Source organism: Pteropus vampyrus, unplaced genomic scaffold, assembly GCF_000151845.1.
Source record: "Pteropus vampyrus isolate Shadow unplaced genomic scaffold, Pvam_2.0 Scaffold122, whole genome shotgun sequence".
Taxonomy (NCBI): Eukaryota; Metazoa; Chordata; class Mammalia; order Chiroptera; family Pteropodidae; genus Pteropus; species Pteropus vampyrus.
Window position 1 is genome coordinate 1,724,724 of NW_011888903.1, and position 25,473 is coordinate 1,750,196.

The 25,473-nt window shown below is 38.7% G+C and overlaps 1 protein-coding gene across 5 annotated transcripts in view; it reads right to left on the reverse strand.

The window, feature by feature from the left end:
• Window positions 1-11,313: 11,313 nt before the first annotated feature.
• The window catches only part of ANKRD12 (ankyrin repeat domain 12), a 118,453-nt gene continuing 104,293 nt past the window's right edge, over window positions 11,314-25,473 (reverse strand). For all 5 annotated transcript variants that reach the window (XM_023534185.1, XM_011366162.2, XM_011366163.2 and 2 more), the window contains 2 exons: window positions 13,933-14,028; window positions 11,314-13,270 (listed from right to left, as the gene is read on the reverse strand). In XM_023534185.1, coding sequence (XP_023389953.1) covers window positions 13,085-13,270; window positions 13,933-14,028 — 282 coding nt within the window. In that variant the 3' untranslated portion in view covers window positions 11,314-13,084. The remainder of the gene's footprint in view (window positions 13,271-13,932; window positions 14,029-25,473) is intronic.

Here is a 25,473-nt window from a genome sequence, read left to right on the forward strand (position 1 = left end):
TAATGAGACCCCGCACATATACACATATCATTTTAGCCCCTAGAGATTGCCCCTAGTTCTGTATATATTCCTTGTCTTCTTTTAGCCACATATATTGACATATGTTTGCAAAAAAAAAATGAAATTATATTAAGAACACTTCACTGCAACTTGCTTTTTCCACTTAGCATATCTAGAACATCTTTTCATGCCAGTATATATAGATCTTTTTTGATGTTACGGAAATCTCCATAAGCCAATCTAGTCTATTTTCATATCTCATTTTTGCACATTCTTCTTTTCACAGGATTCTTACTTTTTTTCTGGCTACATAAATTCTACTCACTCTTTAAACCTTGTTCAAATATCATCCTATTCAAATATAAAATATTATCTTCCATTACTCAACACAGTGCCTGGCACATGATAAGTGACTGATCAATGCTTATTGAATGAATTGATTAAATGAATGACTTACCCAGCTACCCAACAGTCTCTGAGCTCCTAAAGCATTTACTTGCACTGATTTTTCACTATTTATGTATATGTGTTTTGTTTCCTCAAATAAATGTGGAAGCAGTAATCATTTCATTAATGCATCATTTCACTGTGTGCAGGGATCCTGAGGCTCTTGGAAGCTCCACAAAGACTAGAACTCATGGTCTTACCTATACTGGCCAAGATGACAACAGTACTGAAGAGGTGAAACAATCAGTGAAAAAGATAAGGCTGTATAGAGTCAAGAGCTTAATAGTTACTTTAAGAAACTAGAAAAGCAGAAATCAGAGGTTAAAATAATTTGAAAGACTTTCCGGAAGCAGAGGCAGAGGTTGTACTTGAAGTGGCAGGGAGAGGGAGACTTTGGCGTGGAGGCGAAGATTGGGAGAGTGACCTTTGGATGGCCATTGGGAGGAAGAGTGTCCCAGCAGCAGACCACCCAGGACAACCACAGTCCCAGAAGGACAGAGCCACACTACTGTGACAAGAGAGGTGCTCTAAGTACCCAGGGAACTCTGTGTGTGTGTGTGTGTGTGTGTGTGTGTGTGTGTGTGTGTGAAAATTCATATAACAAAATTTACCATTCTAACCATTTGTTAGTTAACAATCCAGTGGTATTTAGTACAGTCATAATGTTAAGCAATTATCACTGCTTTTAAATTCGAGAACATTTTTATCACCTCAAAAGAAAATCTAGTACTCATTAAGAAGTTATACACACACCCCAATCCTCAACCCTTGGCAATCGACAGTCTATTTTTATCTCTATGGATTTGTCTATTCTGGATATTTTATATAAATGGACTCATACAATATGTAGCCTTTTGTATCTGGTTTCTTCACTCAGCATGCTTTCAAGGTTCGTCCATGTTGTAGCATCTATCAAAACTTCATTTCTTTTTGTGGCATTGAATATGCATTATTTTGAGGATGAAATGAGGTTATGTTGCATGCCTACGACAAGGCAGCCTTATAGAAATGTCAGCTATCATGATGGTGGTGGCGATGATGATAATGATGATGATGAAGATGATGATGATGATGATGATGATGACGATGGAAGAGATGCTTATAGTTTAGTGTCTGGATCAGGGGAGGAAGGAGACAGACAATAAAAAAAATAGACAATTAAGTTAATTAATTATAAAATACTTGGACAAGCTCTTGAAGGAAATAAAAGTGTGCTGGGAGAGAGAATAATAGGGATTGAGTCATAGGGAGGATTTCTTTGGGGAGGGACATTTAAGCCAAAGCCAACCACTTGCAGAGGGAGGGAGAAGAGTTCTAGGCAGAGGGAAAAGCATGTGTTGACTGTCTAAGACAACAAAGAGAAAATGTGGTTAAAAAATCAAGCAGGAGGTACCAGATGGTGCATGTTTTCGAAGCCCTGGTAAGGATTCTTCGTGGAAAGCTACTGCGCTTAGAATGCAGTAAGATGGTACACTTCGATCTGAATCCGAAGGCCTCATGGAAAGGGAATGGCTACTAGTGTGAGCCCCAGAGTCGGAAGGCCCAAGAAGCAGAAGCTTCGATGTCCAAGGGCAGGAGAATATGGACATCCCAGCTGAAGAAGGGAGAGAATTCGTACTTCCTCTGCCTTTTTGTTCTATTTGGGGCCCCAACAGATTGGGCGATGCTCACCCACATTAGTGAGGACAGATCTTTATTAAGTCTACTGAGTCAAATGCTAATCTCTTCCAGAAACGCCCTATCACACCCAGAAATGATGTTTTACCAGCTATCTGGGCATCCCTTAGCCCAGTCAAGTTGACACATAAAATAATCATCATGGAGGTACAGCCTTTCTGCGAGCCAAAATAATGTTGCTCAGGTGACCCAATATTTTATCTACACTTGAGTTATTCCCTTTCTAAAAGTCAATTCCTTAGCTCATTACAGATTATTTTTTAAAAGCTCAGGTCTGCATGAGGGAAAAAGACTGAAAAAAAGCAATGGAATGAATATAAGCTAGAGGCAAAGCTATGAGACAGCTGCTCCTGCTTGTACTTTGTACCTTGCTGTGTATGTCCTGACTGTGACCCTAATCATCTGCATGTGGGTCAGGGCTCTGGCGATCTGCACTTAACTAAGCCTGATGAGCCCTTCTGAATGTTTGGGAACTATGCGCTTATAGTTATGTTCCTGGCTATAACAACATGATATTGGACATTTTATCATCAGGAAAAGTAGGAGCAATTGGCTCCAATCTAACGCTAGCATACACCTGCTAACAGTGGTTCTGACTACAATTTAATGGGAATGAAAAGGAGTAGCTTTGAAGTGATTCCAGTGAAAGCACAAACACCAGCATTGCCTGAAGAGTAGGTGAGATGGGTCAGGAGTGCATAGGTGTGTGACAAGCATTGTAGGCACTCACCTGATGATCCAAACAGTTCAATGATTTCATGGAGAGTTCCCAAACATATGAGAATGGAAAGGGCCATTAGAGACCACACGAGTCCAACGTCCTCATTGTGCAGCTGAGGAATTAGAAGCCAGGAGAGGAGGGGGTTGGCAGGGATGTTGGGGAATGTGGCAAACCCAGGAGTGGGAGTCAGGCCTCCCAGTGTTGGAACATTTGTTCAACACACATTCATGGAGCATCAACTGTGTGTCTAGTACAGGGGAGGCACGTAAGATAGAAAGAGGAGCAAGACCAAGAAGAGAGAGCTATAAAACAAATAGCTGTTAATGAATAAGAAAGGGAGAATGTGACAATGTTTAACAAAGGTGCAAATGCTGTGATATGGGAACCAAGAGGCCCTCGAGCTCTTAGAATCTAAAAATCTCAATCATACTGGTACTTGGCCTTTTTACTTCAAATTGAGAATAGCACATTACAATCTTCTCTTCGAGCTGAGTCAGATGGTAGTTACTACCCTCCAATCTGTATTGACTTTCTTTCTTTATATCTGTAAGCTTAAGTAACTGTATAGACCAGTATGTAGGTACAAAAATGTGGAAATGTTATATCCCACACTGGGATAATATAGCCTAGTGCCTAGCACCAAATGGGTGCTCAAGTATTTTAATCAACTAATATCTCTACAAATAGACACATGAAACTTTCCAAACATTGTCCAAGTTTGGAAAATAATTTAAGGTCTCTAAACCCTTCCAAACAAACCTTGGTGACATTAAAGAACTTTTTAGCATTTTAATTTGAGTAAGGTATAAATACATCTCTGCTCAAGTAGGATCTAGCCTTGTCTTTTTTACCTTTCAAAATCATCTCAGTAGCTTTCCTTGCTTATATATCCCATATTCCAGTTACCATTGCTGCATAACCATCCCCAAACTAGGTGGCTTAAAACAATAATAATCATTTTATTATCTCACATGTTTTGTGGGTCAGGAATTCAGGAAGGGCTCTGCTGGCTGGTTCCTGTCTTGTGGTCTTTCATGTAGGTGCCTCAGATAAAGGCTGGAGATAGAAGAGGGAAGGGGAGTGGGGAGCTGGAGCAGCTGGAGGTGGGCGGGGCATTGTTCCTGCTTCCTGTAGTCTCAGGTCCTCTCACAGAGTGGCTTGTGTGAGCTAGCTTGGACTTCCTCTAAACAAGGTGGCCTCAGGGCATTTCAGGGTAGTCTCAGGGCTGCTTATATGGCAGCTCAGAACTCTGAATGTCCCAAGAGGACCATATAGGAGCTGTATCCTCTTTTATGACCTAACCTTGGAAGTCACATAACATCACTTCCACTGTAGATGAAAGGAGTGTCATCGTAAGAACAGTGTGTGTGATGGCAGATGATGTTGCAGATAGCTTTGTAAAATACAGTCTACTACATTTCACAACCCCAAGATTCTTTTGACAGGTTACTCCATGTTTGTTTTTGTTCTTTTTAATTCAGCTCAGAAGTAACTTGAAATTTGCTTTTGGAGTTGTCTGCTCTGTGCTAGATACAATGGTAATAATAAATCAGCATATTCCAAAAACTACTCTGTGCAACATACTTTCAAGAGACTTTACTAAAGTGGCTTGGAAAAGTTAGGAAAGGGAGGGATGGAATAGGTTTCTTTGTTGTAGAACTTTTCAGAAGCTTTACTATTTTAATGAACATTATATGCCCAAGCAGATAAGAACCTTCTATAAAGAGCATTTATGGAGTGCTTACAGGATGAGAGTTCAAGCAACACTGGCCAAAATTATTCTTGGAGGCTTATTGGACTTAACCATAATCTAAAATAAGTATTTTGTGTGTTCAGATTTTCAAGTTAGTGTGCCAGGTATATGTGTCTATAGTTAAACTCAAATACTGTTACTCAGGCGTTGCATCTGGCTGGCTAATCTCTACACTCTAATCCATCTGGAAGATCAAAAACTAATCACCCATCACCTATGGTGTCCTAGCAATTGTACTTGGTGGTGGTAGCTCGAGGAATCCATAAACCATGGAAACTATCCCTGCACAGTTCATCATTTGAGAAATAACAGGGAAAGATGAATAACATTCTGCACTAAGCTCTTTCTCTGATCCACTAACTCAGTAACTAATCAATTTCTTTACTGGTCCTAAATTTAAATTGATTTTTTTTTTTTTACTAAGTAATAAAGATAAACCAATTTAAAGCCTCGACTTTTAACAGGTTCTTTATATGAACTGTAATGTAGTTTCCCTTTAAAAAGGAGGAAAATTTTAAAAATTCCATATTTACATTGCCACATTGCTTTCTTTTACCTTTCATTAACATTAATTACAGAATGTGTGGGCATTGTTCTAGGTAGGCACCAGAGATTCAGCAGTAAAGCATGCAAAATTTCTGTTCTCGTGGAACTTACCTAGAGTTGAATTCAAGCTGTTAGCTACTTGTTCAAGAACCTTCCATCCTTGTCTGCTTGCTTTCAAGTTTCTGAATTGTTTCACCCTCCCTAGTTCTCCCTGACTCATATGAATTCTCTGCTTCTGTCAGGCCTGAACCCCCACTCTTGGGGCATGTGCCTTTCTCACCCCCACCTGGAAGTCACCACACCACTATTGGCCCCCCACAAAGCCTGTGCTAAACCTCCTGACTACAGTCTGGCCCCTGTTTTATTCCCATCACCACTATGTATGTTCTACACCTCACATCTGCTCTGTGTCTCCCTCAGAGGCCTGGACAACTGGTCTCTCATTCAAGCCTCAGTTCGAATACCATTTCCTTCTCGATGCTGTCCCCCATCTCTCCCCACTCACCCCAAACAAATGTTGCCATACCTTTGCAGCACGCTATAAGCCATTTTTTGTACCTCCTTCTCGTGACACTCTGCACTGATGATGATCTGCCTTGTAATGAGGTTCTGTGTGTACAACTCTCCTTCCTCACGGGTTGAAGTTCCCTGGAGCCTCGGTGGTTTGTATCTGATGGCTCCATAGGGTACCAGCTACAGATGGGCTCTGTAGGAACTGTTTGCGGCATCGATACCCAGGCATTTATGGCTAGGAAGTCTAAGAAACAAATCTTCCTGGGAACACACATTTGAGCAGGAGTCTTCAGTTGGCGTTAACGTCTACTCTTAAATCCATGGGCATGAACTGAAAGGTGAGTGACTCCAGGCCAAGCAAAGAGGGGACAGGAAACTACGGCAGAGCAGTATTGATATTTTATCTGACCTGGAGACAGATCTTTACGAGAAAGAAAATAAATTTTGAAGCAATTTATTTCGGGATTGAGTTTGGCAGGACTAGATACAACAAAACCACATGCAAAGCAAAAAAAAAAAAAAAAAAAAAAAAAAATCACACGAAGACAGGAAGACAGGCAGGTCACTATTCTTCACCTGTTAACACCCTGTGGATTGCTGTCTTTAGACTTCTATGTTGAGAAGACAGTTTTGCTCACTGAGTGTTTACTTATTAAACTTTCACCACTGGTGCTAATTTATTTCAGATAGTCAGAGTTTTTTGATGTTTTCTGTAGGACAAACTGCTCTTGACATCTCTACCTTTCTGTGTAATTAACTTAGGAAATCAGATGGCTTAAACAACACAGCTTTCATTTTAAGTATACCTAATTAGGCTGTACCTGTCCGAATTTTCTATCATTTTGCTCTTAATCAATGACTTCAGCTTTTTTGTCTTCATTTGCCTGTCAGACTTATGAGTTCTGAGATTTTTTCTTTCTTCTCTTTATAAAATATGGATGTCACATGTATCTACTTAGTTTTTAAACACGACACCCATTTTCTAAAGCATGTTGCTGTGATTCTCTTTCCCTTTCAGGAAAACAAAATTTTTACTTTCCCCAAATATTTCATTTGGAAATAATAAACTATTACACAACTAGTTTAATAAAGCATTTTAAGATGATTAGTTAAAAATAGGTTACTATAAATTATAGCAAATGCTGCTTATATTAAGAATGTTCAAAATGATATTCTTTACCTCTAATCCATTTTCACTTAAGCCTAAATGTGCAGATAAATTCCTTAAATTCTTATGGAAGTTTATAAAGACCAAAAAGTGTGTTGCACATAGAGGCCACTGTGTTTCTTCTCCATCCCAATTCTCTGGCTTTTAGATGAATGACACCAGGGTTATCACTAAATTTTGAAAAATCAGCTCCAACTTTTTAAAGACATATTTGCTTTGGTGTTCACTTGGTCCTCTTACCTAAATTATGCTGTGTCTAAGTATTTCTTTCTATGATTTCTCAAGTTTTGAGGACATACAGTACATAAGTATATTTAGCATATTTCATAAATGTTTGGTTTTATTACTGGTTCTGTCTCCATTCCGTATTTGCAGAAATCATGACCTTACCTAAGTAAGTTCATTCATCTCTAATCAATCCTTTACTTGGGTTCCCTCAGTGCACATTTTCATTAATTAGATAAACATTTATTGAGTACCTACTATGATGCTGATATGTACAAAACAAAGAGGACACAGGTAAAAGATTGCAATAAAATAGATGGAGGTGGATGTAAAAACAGTAAGAATAAAAGGCCAGCTGGAATTAGTGTACATTTTAGCTACATGGTTCTATCTCCCTGTGCTCTCTATCCTGGCCCAGGCCTCAGTCACTACTCCAGATGCTGCTCTCAACTGCCAACACCAGGTTCTGTGCTTGATTCCACTCACTGAGGTGGCCAAGGTTCAGAAGAAGGATTAGTGGGTGAGTGAGGGTAGGTAATACGGTAGAGGGCCAGCTTTAGGAAAAATGGGTTTCAGAGGCTCTAGCAGACCTTAAATGAAGACATCCATCAGTAGCCAGCTAATATCCAATGGACTGGTCTCAGGGGTTTGGTCTCCTACTAGCTGTGCTACTAGCAGTATATCTGTGGGTAATTCGGCGATTTTTTCCAAGCCTGATTTCTCACCTGTGAAAGGGAGTAAAAATAGCACTTCCTCATAGCGTTGTTAGGAAGATTTGCTGAGCTAAAGATAAATGCCTGATAACATGCCTGGTACAGTCAACATAACCATTCTTTCTGTTCATTTTAGAATTATTGTTCTCCATTCTATTTTCTTTAGTCATCATTTCTCTCTTCTTCAGGTAATCCAGGACACATAGGCATTTTGTCAGCCTCCCTACCCAAATTAACTTTTTGGAAAGAACTTTTAAGTTCATTTACACCAAGCTATGCAATATCCAATGTATTTCACCTTCAAGGGTATTTGTTTTCACCTGGTGTAGAAAAACTTAAGCCAAAGGGAATAGCTGGCTAAGTGTAGAATTCCACAACTTAAGAAGCAGACGAGAGTTTGATTCTTTATATATAAGGCCCTGTTTAGAACCTGTAAGCTGTCTGCAATGCCTCTTGGTGAGGCCTGGTGGGACCCGAGGTCCAGGAGGGCCAGCAATAAAATATCTTTGATTTCTTTAGTGGCCTCCTATTCCCTTGCTGCATAGCTTGGTATCTAGAGAGAAATAAGCGCAAATTAATACTGGTTGACTTACCATTCAACACTACATGGAATAGTGGAATTCAAGAGAAGATCATGACTGAGGATCATGTTACTTTTCATGCAGATGCTTTAGTGAACAAAGTAGAAATTACAACTTTACTAATAAATCATCCTGACCTAGAGAATGACCAGTATGACCTGGTCCCCTTGGGAGAAAACTGTGGCATTCCATAGTACTCCAAAGAGATGCTAATTCTATTAACAATCTGTTTAACCATTATCTCATGCCCTCCCACCACCAACCAACCAGCCATCCCAGAGGACTGAGTATCCTGTTCTCATGATGAGAGCTACGAGGCCATAACTAATAAAGATGTATAAAACATTCTTTGAGAATTCTTTTTATCTAGATAGGTTATAAATACACTTAAAACAAATGATAAATAGCAGTACTAACTTGAAAGAAAAAGGTGATTATCAAAAATAAAAAGCATTGCTATTTTTTGTGAGCTTTACCAGTCATAATTATTTCCATCATCTCAGAGTTTCCTTATATTCCTCTCCTTAATCCCTGGTCTCTGTCAACTACTTAATTATCTGCTAACACTAGTGTTGCCTTGTCTGGATTATATAAATGAAATTACACATTGTGTCATCCTTTGTGTCCGATTTCTTTCACCATTTTACACTGGTTTTGAGATTTACCCACGTTGTTCCATGTATTGGTAATTCATTTTTACTAGAGTGGCATTCCATTTTATGGATATGCCATCATTTATTAATTCATCAGTTGATGGACATTTGGGTTCATTCTGGTTTTGAGCTATTATGAATAAAGTTGCTATGAACGACATGTAAATACTTATGTTGACATGTTTATCTTTACTTTGGGTAAATATCTAGGAGTAGAAATACTGGGTCATATCTTAAGTACTTTTTATATTATAAAAAACCAGCAAGTAGATTTCCAAAATGGTGGTACCATTATGCATTTTTACCAGCAATGAAAGATTTCCAGTTGTCCCACACTCTAACACTTGGTATTTTAAATTTTCTTAACTTTAGCCATTCTATTGGGCATATAGTGCTATAACACTGTGGTTTTAATTTGCATTTCCCTAATGATTAATGATGTTGAGCATCTTTCCATGTGCTTTTTTTTTTTCACCATTTACATACCTTTAGTAAAATATCTGTTCATTGTTTTTTGTCTTATTGAGTTGAAAATTTTACTTTATGTATTCTGGAATCAAGTATTTTATTATGTATGTTTTAAAACAATCTTTTCTCCCAGGATGTGGCTTACATTATTTTCTTGAGTGTCTTTTGAAGAGCAAGTTTAAAATATAATGAAGTCTGATTTATCAACTTTTTTTTAATGGTTTGTACTTGTTCTATCCTAAGGAATTATTACCTAACTGAATGTCAGTCACTAAGACATGACTATGTTCATGAGAAATGTTAGTCTGTAATTTTCTTGTAATGTTTTGCTGATTTTTGTTTTTTTGGGTACCGACTTCTGTGGAAGCTTTGTACCTCAATTTTAGGTACAAAGACTACAGTCCCAAGAAGCCACCAAGAAAATGAATTACAAGATATTTTAACCAACTAAACTTCATACCCGGTTTTCCAAAGATTACCATATTTTATAACAATCTTTTTGCCTTAAATGTTTGAAAAGAATTTTTAAAAAAATGATGAAAATGTTTTTAAAATAAAAGGAGATAAACTATCTTGTGAATTTAATTGAAATAGGTTATTTTCTCTATATAACATTTTGGTTTTTTTTGTGTCAGGATATCAGAGATAGAAAAAAAATATTGCTCACTTGTTGGATAACTAAGAAAAATAGGTATTTAGCACTGCACTCAATTTCTAGAAAAATTAATTAAGTCCATTAAAATGAGCTTCATGGGGTCTTTGAGATTTTTGCAGTAGGTTTAATATTTAAAATTCACTTTTGAGACCTCATTACTTAAAAGACTTGAATTTGAAAGGCTAATTCTTCAGATGCTGTTTTCCTGAGTATTTCTGCAATTTTGCTAGCTGCCCAAGTAAATATTTGTGTTTGGCTTAAGAGTTATATGGGAGTGGGGAAAAAAACATTTAGCACACATTTCACTCTTAATTTTTCTATAAAAATATAACTCTTTATTAAATAACATGCACAAATATCAACTAGTCATTTATTAAACAGATATGATTTAGAACAAGATTTAAAGAAATACAAATCCTTAGGTACAATTTAGTATCTTGTTCATGATATTTGAAGAGTTAAAAAAAAATCACTGATTAAACTAACCATCCTTTATTTTTCTTTCAGAATCCTAAATCTTTTTAGGCATATACTCCATTCCAAGTTTTTCTAGCATTTCAGAGCTTTGGAATATCTTTACTATCAAAAGCCCTTAACTACTTACTTAGGTATAAATCCCCACTGAGAAGGCATTCACTTTTCTTTTAAGCTATCCAGATTAGCTCTGAGTCATTTTACAAAGGACATCTGCAGCAGCAGAATCATGGCAGAGAGGCTCCAGCAACTTGAGGTACCATTGAAGAGCGTGAAAATTAATTAGTGCTAAAAAGCTGGGATGACTAAATTATGCCAGATTCCTACTTGCTTACTTTTTCTCTTCTGTAGCTTGTTCTGCTTGGCCTAACAGCGATCGGCCCCACTCTCCTTCTAGGGCTAGATCATTAGAACGAAATGCTGTATAAATGTACTCCTCTCATATTTTCTGACTTTAATGCTCAGTAATTTTTTTTTTTTAATTTTTAGGCAAAAGTATAAACAAAATTTGCATTGTTTCTCATATTAAAAAGTATTGCTTTTATAAATTAGCTTTTAATGTTCCCAGCCTTAATAAACTTAAATTCAACAAAACCAGTGCTTCAAAATCTACCCTGCCTTTCTTGGCCCCATTTATCCAATAAAAAAGGCCAAAATCTCTCATCTAAATTTCTAAACACTACTACATCCAACCTTTATAATAAAGTCTTTGCACTGTGTATTTTTTACACGTGCTGCTTTATTGCGCATGCTAAGTACAGTATGAATTAAAATATAAATTGACATAAAGATTCAAAAATCCCTAAGCTTAATATGTACCTTTGCACTCAAAAACTTCGATTTTTATATTCTCTCCATTAGCTGGAATTTCCAACCTGCAAGCTGAATTTAAATCACTTTATTCCTCATACATTCTTTTTACTTTTCTCCAGAATAAACAGCCAGTATTATTTTATAATTCAAAAGAGTATCATGGAAAGTTCTATAAATTTTATTTCATATACTTATAACCTAATTTTTCTTTCAAAAATGTTCAATAAATTTAGCAGCAGGTTTCAGATCTGAAATAATCTTGAATATTTAATCTATATCATGTTATAGGAGAATCTGTTTTTTTAAAATATATTGCTAAATGTTTAATAAAAACAACAAACTGAATATTAATTATAAAATTCTGAATATTATGTTTTGCATCTTGATACAAGGAAAAAAATACAGCATATTAATGAATTTTTCATAAACATTGCAGAGATCACTTGGCATATGCCTATTTCTTTTACTTATTTTGACTACCAAATATCTTTTCATTCAAGAACTCAGTTTTTATTTTAAAAGTGCAAAGGTTATTAAGCTTAAAACATTATATTTAAGCAATGTAAAAAAGTTTTACAATGATTTAACATGACCAATAAAATTTATTAAACATATTTACATGTATTCACAGATTCTTTCATACTTGAGTATTAAAATAGACATTTACAATTTCAGAATTTTCATTCGAAGGCATTTTTTTTGGGCGGGGGGGGAGGAAGGGAAATAATAGGCTCTACTGTGAGATGAAAAAAGAGCTGTTTCTTGGTATGACTAATTCTAAATATGTCCAACATAGTAAGTCAGAGGTACTATACCTGACCAGTATGAAACACTTTACACTACTTTAGGAATCACTTATGGAGAGTTAAATTATAGGAAGCATGCAATCCAACTAAGTCACAATTTTTACAGTTATGGTGATGAAACCAAGCTAACTCAAACACATACATGCCTTAGTTAAGTTTTGCTACCTGAATACACTACTGCTACACTCCATACAAACTACAACTTTGGTCCAATAAAACATAGACAAAACAGTTTTACAATTATTTTTTGTACATGTTTTGACTACTAATCCCTTTGTATACATTTTGACCATTAATTACAAGATTTACATCTGCACAATATGTATAAAATAAGTTATTAAAAAGGAAGACAATATTAAAACTTTTGAAAAGAAAACTGTACAATTAATTTACAGATATAATAAACTGAAGAAATTTTGTGCCAAGTTTTTCTTCCACATTAGAAACTATATAGTAGGAACTGAACCTTTTAGTTTACTGATATATTTTAATAAAACTTGAAAGAGATTTGCATACTAGTGGTTATCTTGTTACTTAGAATGCTAACAACTTCCAGCGCTGTTAGCAGATTCTGGACTTTTTAAGTATGTACCTCAGCCTGCCAACATGCTCCAATGCAAGAGTTACCTTTCACCACTATAAATAACAGTTTTCAGTTAGAGACTGTTTGGATCTAAGATCCAAAACAATTCTTTTAATTTTTTATAAAATGACAGTGTTTACTACATACATAACGAACTTTAGTTGAACTTTAATTTTACTAACACTTGTAAAGGCATAATATCAGTATTCTGGTCAAAAGGCAATATTCCACAGTATAACACTCTTGAGTTCCATCAGTTTAGGATGACACATCAAGAAGTAAGGGCTGCTATATAGGAGTCAATTCAAAGTCATCATTGACATCAACAAGGGGAACATAAAACTCCTGGATTTCGTAAATGCTGATAGATTTATAGGTGGCAGGATCAAGTTCCTGGAGTTTGAGCTGCCATTCTAATCTCTGAACAGCATTTAAAGCTGCAGCTTCATGTTGCTGCCTCATTAAAAGACAGGTCTATTTAAAAGAAGAGAAGAGATAATCAATTATTCTATTAAACTTGCTTTGTTTAAACATTATTTTCATCCATAGTTTCTTTAGAAATTATGATAATTTCTAAATATGACAGGTATAAAAAGTTTCTAAATATGACAGGTATAAAAAGTTTCTGAGTTACACATCCATTTCTATTTTACCCTGTCTATATCCATACGTCAACTAATTTCTGGATCTGCAACTTCACATTCATCTTCTCTTAGGGACTTTAATTTGAAACTGATTTTTTATACAATGAGATTTAAAATTATACAAAAACCATGAAAATCTGAGAAGTGGTTTGAAATTATTGAAAATCTAAAACCAAATAATGTTCTTTATAGAGTTGCAAAATATATTCCTTTTCTTATTGTTTTCCCATTCTTTCCTATATTATAACTATAACCAGACTCATATACTGGATAAGCATGAAGATCTCCAGTAGAAATTTTTTAGCTTCATCTTTTATACTACATTGATCCTGAAAAATAAGACTCGTGGTTTTCATTTTCCTTTATCTTGTAATTGTGACCTGGCGTGAGGATTCACGACTAACCATTATTTCCTTTCCTAATCATTCCTAATATAGCTGCAATATCTGTTTATAAAGGGGGGACACATTCCTTCAAACTGAACATACATACCTTTAATTTGTCAAATTTATCATCCACATCTTGTAACCAAGACATAAACTGCCTTGCATTAAAGCGATCCCTCACAGAAGTTTTACTGTCATCAGACTGAAAGAGAACATTAAAAGTAGTTGAGAATTATAAAGAACTTTAAAATCTATAAGCCATATGTCTTTTTTATGGTACATTTTACTTTTTAAGGAAGAATGGAACTACATTATGAAAAAGGATAAAACATAATTAGAATATTAAAAAAATTTGATAAAGCATTTATTTCCATATTGAGTACACAGATTAGTAGAATTCTTAGGATTCTGGGTTTAGTTACTAATGAAATAGAATCCTACTGCTCTATGAGGAAAAGATATTTCTCAAAAAGGCATGTCATATGAAGTATTATGCCTGTTACATTCTTTTTAAAGAATTTATTTCACATTTAACTTAACATTAAAGTTTACCATTAACATGAATGTAGAGAGAAAAACTGTTAAGGTGGGAGATGGGCCGTAGAGGCATACATTTTTTCCAGAACCAATATTTTGGAGTGCTCATAAAGAAATTCCATACCAACTTTTAAGCATACCAGTTTTGGAATTAAGCTAGGTTATATTCAGCTGTCGGCTTTGTGTCGTACTGAGTAATCTTGAATTATGTACTCCCTCAATTTTCTACCTGTCAAATGGGATAAAAATCTCTTTTAATCTTATTTTGAGAATTAAGAGCCTCTTAATGCTTGGACATACAGGAAGCACTCTATCCAATAAACATGTGCTATAATTATTACTACTACTATTACTACTAAAGTGAGATTGAGGCATCAGGTAGGCCCACACTCGCATTTTTAGCCATTATCACTTCCTCCTTGGTCTTTGAGTAAGATGTTTTGACTATTTTACTTTGTACTGTTGAATCATTTTAATCTTACAAGTGTATTTGAAAAAGAAGTATAAGAGAGTGAGCTAATGAATAATTCAGGGCCTTGCCAGGAAAAGTAGATTTGTTTACTTTCTCTCCCTTAGTTTCTCAGAAGCTATTCTCATACAAGCAAAAAGACCTTCCACTCTAAAGCTAGCTGTAAAAAGATAGGTAATAGTTCCATAGTTTTCTTCAAGAGAATGACTAAGTTATTCTGCCCTTTAATTATTAGGCCAATTGTAGACTGATCCTCTTTAGTCTCTGACTTTGGAATCATTCTAAGGGTTTACTGGGAAAATTCATTATTTTTAAAATTTTCTTTAAAATCTAGATTCCTCAATTTTGTACTTCCCTATCAATGTTTTCATGTCTTTCATGAGAAATGTCTTAATTTTGGTCCAGTGGCTTTCCACCTCTATTTCCAGCTCTGCTATGGATTTATTTTTATTTTTATGTCTTTGATTATTTCAATGAGTTTTAGGAGGAAGAAAAAAAGAAATGAGTTTACTTAACTACTCTGAACTTAAAATCTTCAAGACTTTCATTATAGCTTGATTTACAGTGTTCTGAAATTGATTCATTACTCTTCTAAATGCATGAAACATAAAAAGATTTCAAGATATCACATGGTCTAGTCCAGCCTTTAGCAAGATGGTTAAACCATTCGTTATTAAAAAACATTAATTCTTCCCTTTAAAATATATAAAGTTGGAAATTACGGAAAGTCCTTTTCAGTATCTATTTCCTTAGAGTCAAATAACAGTTCTTTTTTAAGATCCAATTACTCATTTTAATAGCCTTTTTTTGGTATTTCTGAGTGCTTTCATTTAAATAAAACAGTTGGCAGCTTAAGAGCTTAAGAAAGTTTAAATCTACTCATCTATTTTAATCTTTTTTTTACAAATGAGAAAAATAAAACCCAAAGAGAAGTAACTTTCTCTATATTATACTTTATATCCTGTTTCTAGTTTGTCTGATTTAAAATAGCATTTCCTATTCTTTTCCTCTTGAGATAATCCTTCACTGTCTGTGTTTATACTCTTTAAAAATATAATTGTTTTCAATTATAGTTGACACATTAGTTTCAGGTGTACGAGTGATTAGACATTTATATAACTTATGAAGTGATCATCCCCATAAATCTAGCACCTGTTCGACACCATACAATTACAATATTATTGACTATATTCTCTATACTTCACATCCCCATGACTATTTTTTAGCTACCAATTTGTACCTCTTAATCCCTTTCCCCTTCCGTCTATTCCCCAACCACTCTCCCATCTGGCAACCATCAAAATGTTCTCTATAAGTTTGCCTGGTATGTTTACTTCATTTTTTAGATTCCACATGTAAGTGAAATCATACGTTGTCTTCTGCTGACTTATTTCACTCAGCATAATAGCCTCTAGGTCCATCCATGTTGTTGAAGATGGCAAGAGTTCATTCTTTTTTATGGCTAATACTCCACTGCATATATGTACCACTTTTTTATCCGTTCATCCACTGATAGTAAGGTTGCTTCCATATCTTGGCTACTGTAAATAACGCTGCAATGAACATATGGATGCATGTCTTCAATTTAGTGTTTCTGGTTTCTTCAAATAAATACCCAGAAGTGGAACTACTGGGTCCTTGTCTCTTGTTATAGCATCTGTTTAAAGTCTATTTTGTCTGGCATAAGCATTCAATTTAAAGTAATTGTTGGAGGCGGAAAAAAATGGCGTAGGTGATAGAGGTTCTGTTCTTCCCTCTGGAGACCAAATCAAAGTTGTGACAGAAACAGGAAGCAAACAGCAAAGAAAAATCACCTGGATCTAGATGAACAAGCCATGCAACTAGGGAGAACTCTAAGAAATCATCCTGTAAAGGCAGAAGGTAGGATGGGGTGAGGACACGAGGCTGCTTGGTCCCGAATACCTTAGTGGGAAGAAGCACTGGCAGAGGCGGTGGCAGTGGTAGATGCCTCTTAAAGAGGCTGCGTCCGCGAGTGGACTTTTGTAGTGACGAACCTTCTTGCTCTAAGCACCAGTGCTGGTTCAGCTGCGCGCAGGGGGCACCGGGGACTTACAGGGAGACACTGAGTTGTTAGAGTGAGGGCTGAGGCGAGATTCGCTCAGTACAGAAGTGCCAGTAGTATCCATTGTTCCTCTGTTGAGACCTCCCCATTCCCAGTGTCCGGACACAGAGCCACCATAGCCATGACTTCATCACATTGGATAACAGTGGTCACTCCGCCCAGAGGATTCCCTGAAACCCTGCCTCCCCCAACTTGTGGCCCCACCCCAGCCACATCCAGGTGTGTTCTCAGTCAGTCAGGTGCTCTGGGAGACTTAGGAGCTTTGCTTAATATATAGAAACAGACAAAGAAAGGCAGCCAAAATGGGAAGACAAAGAAGTAGAAACTATATGAGAGAACATAACAGAGATTCAGAAATAATGGTGTCAAGCAATCTAACAGACGCAGAGCTTAAAATACTGGTTATAAAGATGCTCAATGAACTTATGGGAAGTGTAGATGAATTCAGTGGGAACTTCAACAAAGAGACAAAAAACATAAAAATGGAAATGGAAATTATAAAAGGAAACCAGTCAGAAATGAAGAACACTTTATCTGAGAAGCACATTAAATGGAATAAAGGAATAAACAAAAGTGAATAAAGAAGAGGATCAAATGACCTATCTAGAGAAAAGGAAAGCCAAGGACACTCAATCAGAATGGCAACAAAAAAGAAGCCAAGACTATAATAATTTAATGAGCCTTTGGGACACTATTAATGGTAAAAATATCTGTGTCATAGGGGTACCTGAAGAGGCAGAACAAGAAGTTGAATATATATTTGAAGAAATAATGATGGAAAACTTCTCTAACCTGGTGAAGGAATTAGATATACAACTCCAGGAAGCTCAGAGAATCTCAAAAACAAGAAACCCAAAGAGGCCCACACCAAGACATATCATTAAAATGCCAAAGGTTAAATACAAAGAGAGAATCTTAAAATCAGCAAGAGAAAAGCAGTTAGTTACCTACAAGGGAGCAGCCATAAGACTGGAAGCTAATTTCTCAGAAGAAACTATGCAGGACAGAAGGGTTTGATGCAAAATATTTGATGTGATGAAGACCCAGGATCTATAACCAAGAATACTTTATCCAGCAAAGCTATCATTTAGAGCTGAAGAGTTTCCCAGACAAAAATAAGCTAAGGGAATTTATCACTACTAAGCCAGTATTACAGGAAATGTTGGAGGGACTTCTTTAAGAAGAAAAAACATGTATCGAAAATAGAAACAGAAAGACACATGGACCAGAGGAAAAAAAATCAAGAGTCTAGAAGTAAACTCATATTTATGTGGGCAAATAATTTTCAACAAAAAAGCCAAAAACATACAGTGGAGAAAGGAAAGTCTCTTCAATAAATGGTGCTAGGAAAATTGGAAAGCCACCTACAAAAGAGTGAAACTAGACTGTTGTCTATCACCACACACCAAAATTAAATCAAAGTGGATTAATGACCCAAATATAAGACCTGAAACAATAAATTGCATAGAAGAAAACAGGAACAAAACTCAAGGACCTTGGACCTAAAGAGGATTTTATGAATTTGACCTCAAAAACAAGGGAGTATAAGGAAAAATAAATGAATGGGACCACATCAAACTAAAAAGCGTCTGCTCAACAAAAGAAACCATCAACAAGGTAAAGAGACAACCATCCGAATGGGAAACTATATTTGCAATCAACACCTCTGATAAGGACCTAATATCCAAAATATACAAATAGCTCATACAACTCAATAACAAGAAAACAAACAATCTAATCAAAAAATGAGCAGAGGACCTGAACAGACACTCCTCCCTAGAGGACATACAAATGGCCAACAAATATATGAAAAGCTGCTCAACATCACTAGCTATTAGGGAAATGTAAATCAAAACCACAATAAGATACCATCTCACACCTGTTAGAATAGCTATAATCAACAGGACAAGTAATAAAAAATGTTGGAGAGGATGCAGAGAAAAAGGAACCCTCATACACTACTGGTGAGACTGCAAATTGGTACAGAGACTATGGAAAACAGTAGGGAGGTTCCTCGAAAAACTAAGAATTGGCCTAACATATAATCCAGCAATCTCTCTACTGAATATTTACCCCAAATACTTTAAAACCTGTATCTGGAAAGATATTGGCACACCGATGTTCACAGCAGCATTATTCACAGTGGTCAGAACATGGAAGCAACTGAAGTGTCCTAAGATAGATGATTGGCTAAGGAAGCTGTGGAACACATATACAACGGAATATTACTCAGCCATAAAAAGATATGAAATACTGCCATTTGCGACAATACGGATGGACCTCAAGATATTCATGCTAAGCAAAATAAGCCAGACAGAGAAAGTTGAAAATGACACGATATCACTTATATGTAAGATATAAACCAAAAAGCAACAAATGAACAGGACAAAAAAACAGAGAATCAAGGGCAATAGACTAGTCGTTACCTGAGGGTAGGAGAGTGGAGAGGGGTGGTAGATGGGGTAAAGGGGGTCAAATATGTGGTGACAGAAAGAAATCTAACTGTGGGAGGTGAACAGACAGTGTAAATATATGTATGCCTATTGTTAAAGTGTACAGCTGAAACTTACTGGATTTTGTTAACCAATGTCACCATAAAAAATAATTAAAAAAAAAACAAAACAGGAATAAAGAATGGTAAAAACTACATTCCTATCAACAAGTACCTCAAATGGAAAAGAATTAAGTGCTCCAACCAAAAGACAGAGTGGCTGAATGGATAAGAAAACAAGATCCCTATATAAGCTGCCTACAAGAGACTCACTTCAGATTAAAAGACATAGAGACTAAAAGGAAGGGGATGGAAAAAAGATATTATCTTGACGGGCCCAGAAGGCATTGTGCTGAATGAAATGGTTTGGATAGAGAAAGACAAATATTCCATGATTTAATGTACATGTGGAATATAAGAACAAAATCAACAAAACAACAACAAAAGCGGAAATAAACTCAGAGAATATTTAGCGAGATACTAGATGGGAACGGGGTTGGGGGGAAAAAAGGCAAAGGGATGAAGAGATACAAATAGATAGTTGCAGAATACACATGGAGATGTAGAGTGTAACATGACGAAGATGGTTAATAATGTTGTAATAAATATGTAAGGGGCAAGAGGGGTACTAGATTTAGTGGGTTGATCATTGTGAGTTATGTGGATCTCTGATCACCATGCTATATAACTGAAACTGGTATATTACTGTACACCAATAATAAGTGGAAAAAAACTCAGCGTACAATGTAAATACAAGCAATTGTCTATTATATTTCAATAAAGACAAATAAAATTATTGGTAGTTTTATAGTTCTTGCCATCATGTTATTTATAATTATCCATATTTTTAATCTTTTCCCCCACTTCTTCCTCTTAAAGAAGTCCCTTTTAACATTCCTTTTAATACTGGTTTGGTGGTGATGAATTCCTTTAACTTTTTGTCTGGGAATCTCTTGATCAGCCCTTTGATTCTAGAAGACAGCTGTGGGCAACAGGCCTGGCAGGTTCCAGGTCTGGCTGTGATCCAGGCTCACAGCAAGAAACAGGATCCTGGATTTAGAATGTTAGTGTAGTAAGGCGCCTGCACCTAACATACGTAAGCATGATTCAGCTTATTGTATCACGCATGTGTGGCAGAATGCCACTATTGTTCTCTGACATATATAAAGCCTATGCGGTCTCCTATCAGAACAAAAGTGTGTTCCCTGCAGTAAAGTAGGTGCCTGCTGTTTCATTGTCTTGTCAGCCCCTTGTGCATTCTTCCAACTGGGCGTCTCACCACCGAAACCTTCCCTTCTCAATCAGCTCGGCGCTGACACATGGCGTAGTTGGCGGGATGAAGTGTGTATGTCTTTCAGTGCTCTGAATGGTCGCGGCGTGGAGGACATGTGGCCCCCTGCCTCCCAGTGGTATCCCGTGGCCACATATCTGACTGTGGATGCCTCTAGAGGATTGGTACAGAGTGAAGCTGCATTTGAAGGACATCTGGAAAGCCCTGGAGATGTTGGAGCCAAATGTTCCGACCACCACTCCTGGAAGGCAGCAGGTTGGGTGGCCTAGATGTTTCTGGTGGCACTATGGCAGGCCAGCCTGGAGGATCAGGTTCAGCAAGTGAAGCAGCTACAACGCTAGAGAAGATACGCTGGAAAGGTGGCTGGAAGCAGTGAAATACATGCTACAGGGCCCTGATGGGTCGTTGCCACCATCCCTGTCTGGGAACCTGCCGGTGATACGGCAGTAGGTTTAAGTGGAATAGCCATTGGCCTCAGGGGGTCAAGTTGGCGGCGCCCCCCAGGCTAAAAAGCATACCACCTTGATCCAGTACACTCCCGCTGAACTCCGGGATCTGACAAAACAGGTACGGCAGAGAGCAGGGGAGACAGTTCCAGGGTGGCTGCTGCAGCTGTGCGATGATGGAGCCGAAAGGATTGAATTATTTCCAGAAGAGATGGCTCAGCTGGCCTCCATAATGATGATACGGTCTCTCAGGCAGCGCCTCCCAGCGACACAGGGCACAGGAAATCACTCCCTGATTAACTGGCTTATGTCTGCTGCATGGACAGTGTGGGCCAACCTGGGGGAGCTGCCAGACACAGTGAGCAGATGGACCAAGTACTTAGATCTGTTCCAGATAATTCGAGAAATGGGCATACGACAGGTAATGTTTTGCGCCCAGTATACTAGTCCCGATGAAGAGGTATTTACAACCTATATGAAGGACTTGACTGACTTCCAGCCCAGCTGGTACTTAGGTGGATAGGCGGATCCATGAAGTGACGTCCTTCATGGCTAAGTTGGGGGATGTGGAAGCGAAATGCAAGGAGCATTCCATTGGAGTGTGCGCCATACTGCCCTACGCACTCCCAGACTGGCCAGTGCACAGACAGAGGCGTGGCTGAAAAGGGGGAGGAGGGTGGAGCAGCTCCCAGACTGTTCAGCCGTGAGAGTGAGCCACAGGCAGATGTGGTTTGATCTCTTTGCGGCAGGGGTCACTGCAGAAAAGACTGAGCTGCAAGCTAATGAAGTGCTGCTGGCGCTGTGTAATCAGCTGCACCCTGACCAGCAATTCACTTTTATTCCTGGGAAAGCCACAACCCATGAGGTGCAGCTAGCCGATTATTTCCCTGATTATAAATTCAGCCGGGACACCGGTTGGTGGGGGAGCTGAATAAGGTTAGGCTGTCCCTGCATGCCAAACGTCACGGACATCACGGACCGGCTGTCGCATGAACTTGAACAATACCATTCTGTGGTGTACTTGGCAAATGCCTTTTTCTCTATTGCCATAGCCCTAGAAAGTCAAGAACAGTTTGTCTTCACCTAGGAAGGGTGACAGCGGACATTCCTCGTTCCTCCCCAGGGCTATCTGCACAGCCCTACTCTGTGCCACGGTCTTGTGGCTCAAGATTTAGCCATGTGGAAACGACCGCCCACAGTGCACTTGTATCATTACATTGATGATATAATGCTAACCTCTGATTCTCTTACAGAACTAGCAGCAGCAGCAACCAGCCTGCGAGAAGCTCTCACTGACTGAGGTTCGGCAGTCAACGAGGACAAGGTCCAGGGACCTGGATTCTCTGTCAAAATCCTGGGAGTAGTCTGGTCAGGTAAGACCAAAGTAATGCCGGAGGTGGTGATTGATAAGATACACGCATATCCTCGACCTGAGACTGTGAAGCAGCTCCAAACCTATTTGGGTTTAGAGAGTGTTCGTTTCCCATTTGGCCTCCTTGTTGCAACCCCTGCATCATCTCGTGTGACAGAGTGCCTAGTGGGATTGGACCTCTGAGATAGAAGATGCCTTTAAGGTTACAAGGGCAAGCTGCAGCACGAGCCCAAACTCTACGCGTAGTAGATCCAGCCCTCCCATTCTTGCTTATGGTGCAGGTGAATGATGCAGGGTTTGGATGGGGCTTATGGCAGAAGCACAGTTCCCGGAAGGTACTGATAGACTTCTGGTCCCAGTTATGGAAAGGTGTGGAAGCACGGTATTCTCATAGAGAAGCAACTGGCTGCCATATATGCAGCCCTTCTGGACAGTGAGGACATCACTGGCTCTAATTCCATAACTGTGTCCATGTACCCTGTGGAGGGGTGGCTGCAGTCTTGGGTGAAGGCTCCCCGTACAGAAATTGCACAGATCCCTACACTGACCAAGTGGAGGTACATACTTGGAGCAGTGGGTGCACTTCTTTGCAAGCCCCTGTCAGGTCAATTGCATCCCGTATTGGGACCAATGCAGTTTCAAGCAGAACTCCTGGAGGAGCCTGCTGAGATGGGACATGTACCGAGCCCTATTTAGAAGGTCGGGCTCCCATCCCTGAGGATGCCTAGTACACAGATGGCTTGCGCCATGGGCAGCCCCCGACATGGGCTGCTGTGGCACTGCAGCTGTCCACAGAAACCTTTTGGTATGAAACTGGTGCTGGGCAGTCCAGCCAATGGGCTGAGCTTCATGCTGTGTGGCTGGTCTTTATGAAACTGGCCCAGTGCACATCTGCACCGACAGTTGGGCTGTATATCGAGGTCTAACTCTGTGGCTGCTCTGGTGGGCTGCCCAAGAGTGGATTATAGGTCACTGCCTGCTATGGGGCCTATGCGGTCCATGAGCACTGAAGCACACACTCCCCTCAATAAAGTTGGTGCCTGCTGTTTCACTCTCGTGTTGGCCCCTCTTGTGTTCTTTCAACTGGGCGTACCACTGAAACTTTTCCTTCTCAATCAGCTCGCCGCTGACAATAGCTTTCCTGGGTGACCTAGGTTATAGGTCCTTGCTTTTCATCACTTTGAATATTTCCTGCCAATCTCTTCTGGCCTGCAAAGATTCTGAGAAATAGGCTGACAATCTTACGGGCACACCCTTGTAGGTAATTAACTGCTTTTCTCTTGCTGCTTTAAAAATTCTGTCTTTAACCTTTGCCATTTTCATTTTGATATGTCTTGGTGTGAGCCTCTTTGGGTTCATCATGTTTGGGACTCTGTTTCTTGGGCTCGTATGTCTGTTTTCTTCGCCAGGTTAGGGAAGTTTTCTGTCATTTTTTCAAATAGGTTTCAATTTCTTACCCTCTCTTCTCCTTCTGGTGCCCCTATTATGCAAATGCTGTTATGCTTGACGTTGTCCCAGAGGCCCCTTAAACCAAGGATCCCCAACTCCCGGGCCATGGACCAGTACCAGTCTGTGGCTGTTAAAAACCGGGCTGCACAACAGGAAGTGAGCTTCAGGTGAGTGAGGTCAAATTTCATCTGCATTTGCAACCACTCCACAGCGTTAGCGTCACTGCCTCAGTTCCGCTTCAGATCAGGATTCTCATAGGAGCACCAGTGCCTGGTGCCAAAAAGGTTGGGGATCACTGCTTTAAACTATCCTCATTTTTTTGGATTCTTTTTTCCTTGTTGCATTTCTGATTGAGTGTTTTCTGCTACCTTATTTTTTAAATCACTAATTCAATCCTCTCCTTCATCTAATATACTGCTGATTGATTCCCTTTAATGCATTCTTCATTTCAGTTATTGTATTCATTTGACTGCTTCTTTTTTGTTTTCTATCTCCATTTTCATGTTTCCTTTTTTTGAAGTTTGCACTGAGGTCATGGAGCATCCTTATAATCAGTGTTTTGAATTCTGCATCTGGCAGATTACTTGTCTCCATTTTGTTTAGCTCTTTTCTGTTCATTCATTTAGGACGTTTCTTTGTCTCCTCATTATGGCTGCCTCCCTGTGTTTGCTTCTATGTAGTAGGTAGAGATATTATGTCTCCCAGTCTTGGTAGAGTGGCCTTAGGTAGTAGGTGTCCTGTGAGGCCCAATGGTGCAGTCTCCTTGGTCACTTGAGCCAGGTGCTTCAGGTGTGTCCCTTGTGTAGGTTGTGTGTACCCTCCTGTTGTAGCTGAGCCTTGAATGATGTTAGCACATCAAGAAGAAGGACTGACCCTCAAGCTAATTGGTGAGGACTGGCCATGACTATAGTGGAGGAGCTGTTGTGCAGGAGCAGACACTATGAAGCAGGATTCGCTTTGGCATGGATCTGGTGCCTGCCGAGTTTGTTCTTTGGGTGTGTCATTTGTGGAGGTGGTTGATTGGTGCTCTGGTGCAGGGCAAGGCCAGTTGCTGCCTGTGCCCTGACCAGGGCCACTTGTATGAACTACAAAGTGATCTGCACATGGTTGCCACTTGTGCTGGGCTTGGGACTGATTAGCAAGAAGTACAGGGCACAATGAGGCCAGATGCTGATTGTCTAGGGTTTGTGAGATTTTACAAAGGTCCGCAGCATGAGGCAATATACATCATTTGTATGAAAAGCCCCTGGTAGCAGCTTGGGTGGGGCCGCAAATTGGGTGGGGCAAGCTCTCAAAGAATCACCAGGGCTGGGCAACTGGTGTTAGGTAGGTTGATGGGAGACTCAGATATGGCACTCACCTGCATGCGGGGTGGGGGTGGGGTTCAACAAAGGAACAATGGTTTCTGTCAGCACTCTTGTCTGGAAGAAAACTGCACCTCCAGCTTTCGCCCTGAAGCTGGACAATTCAGTTCCTCTTTGTATGTCCCTGGCAAATTCAAGCTGCTGC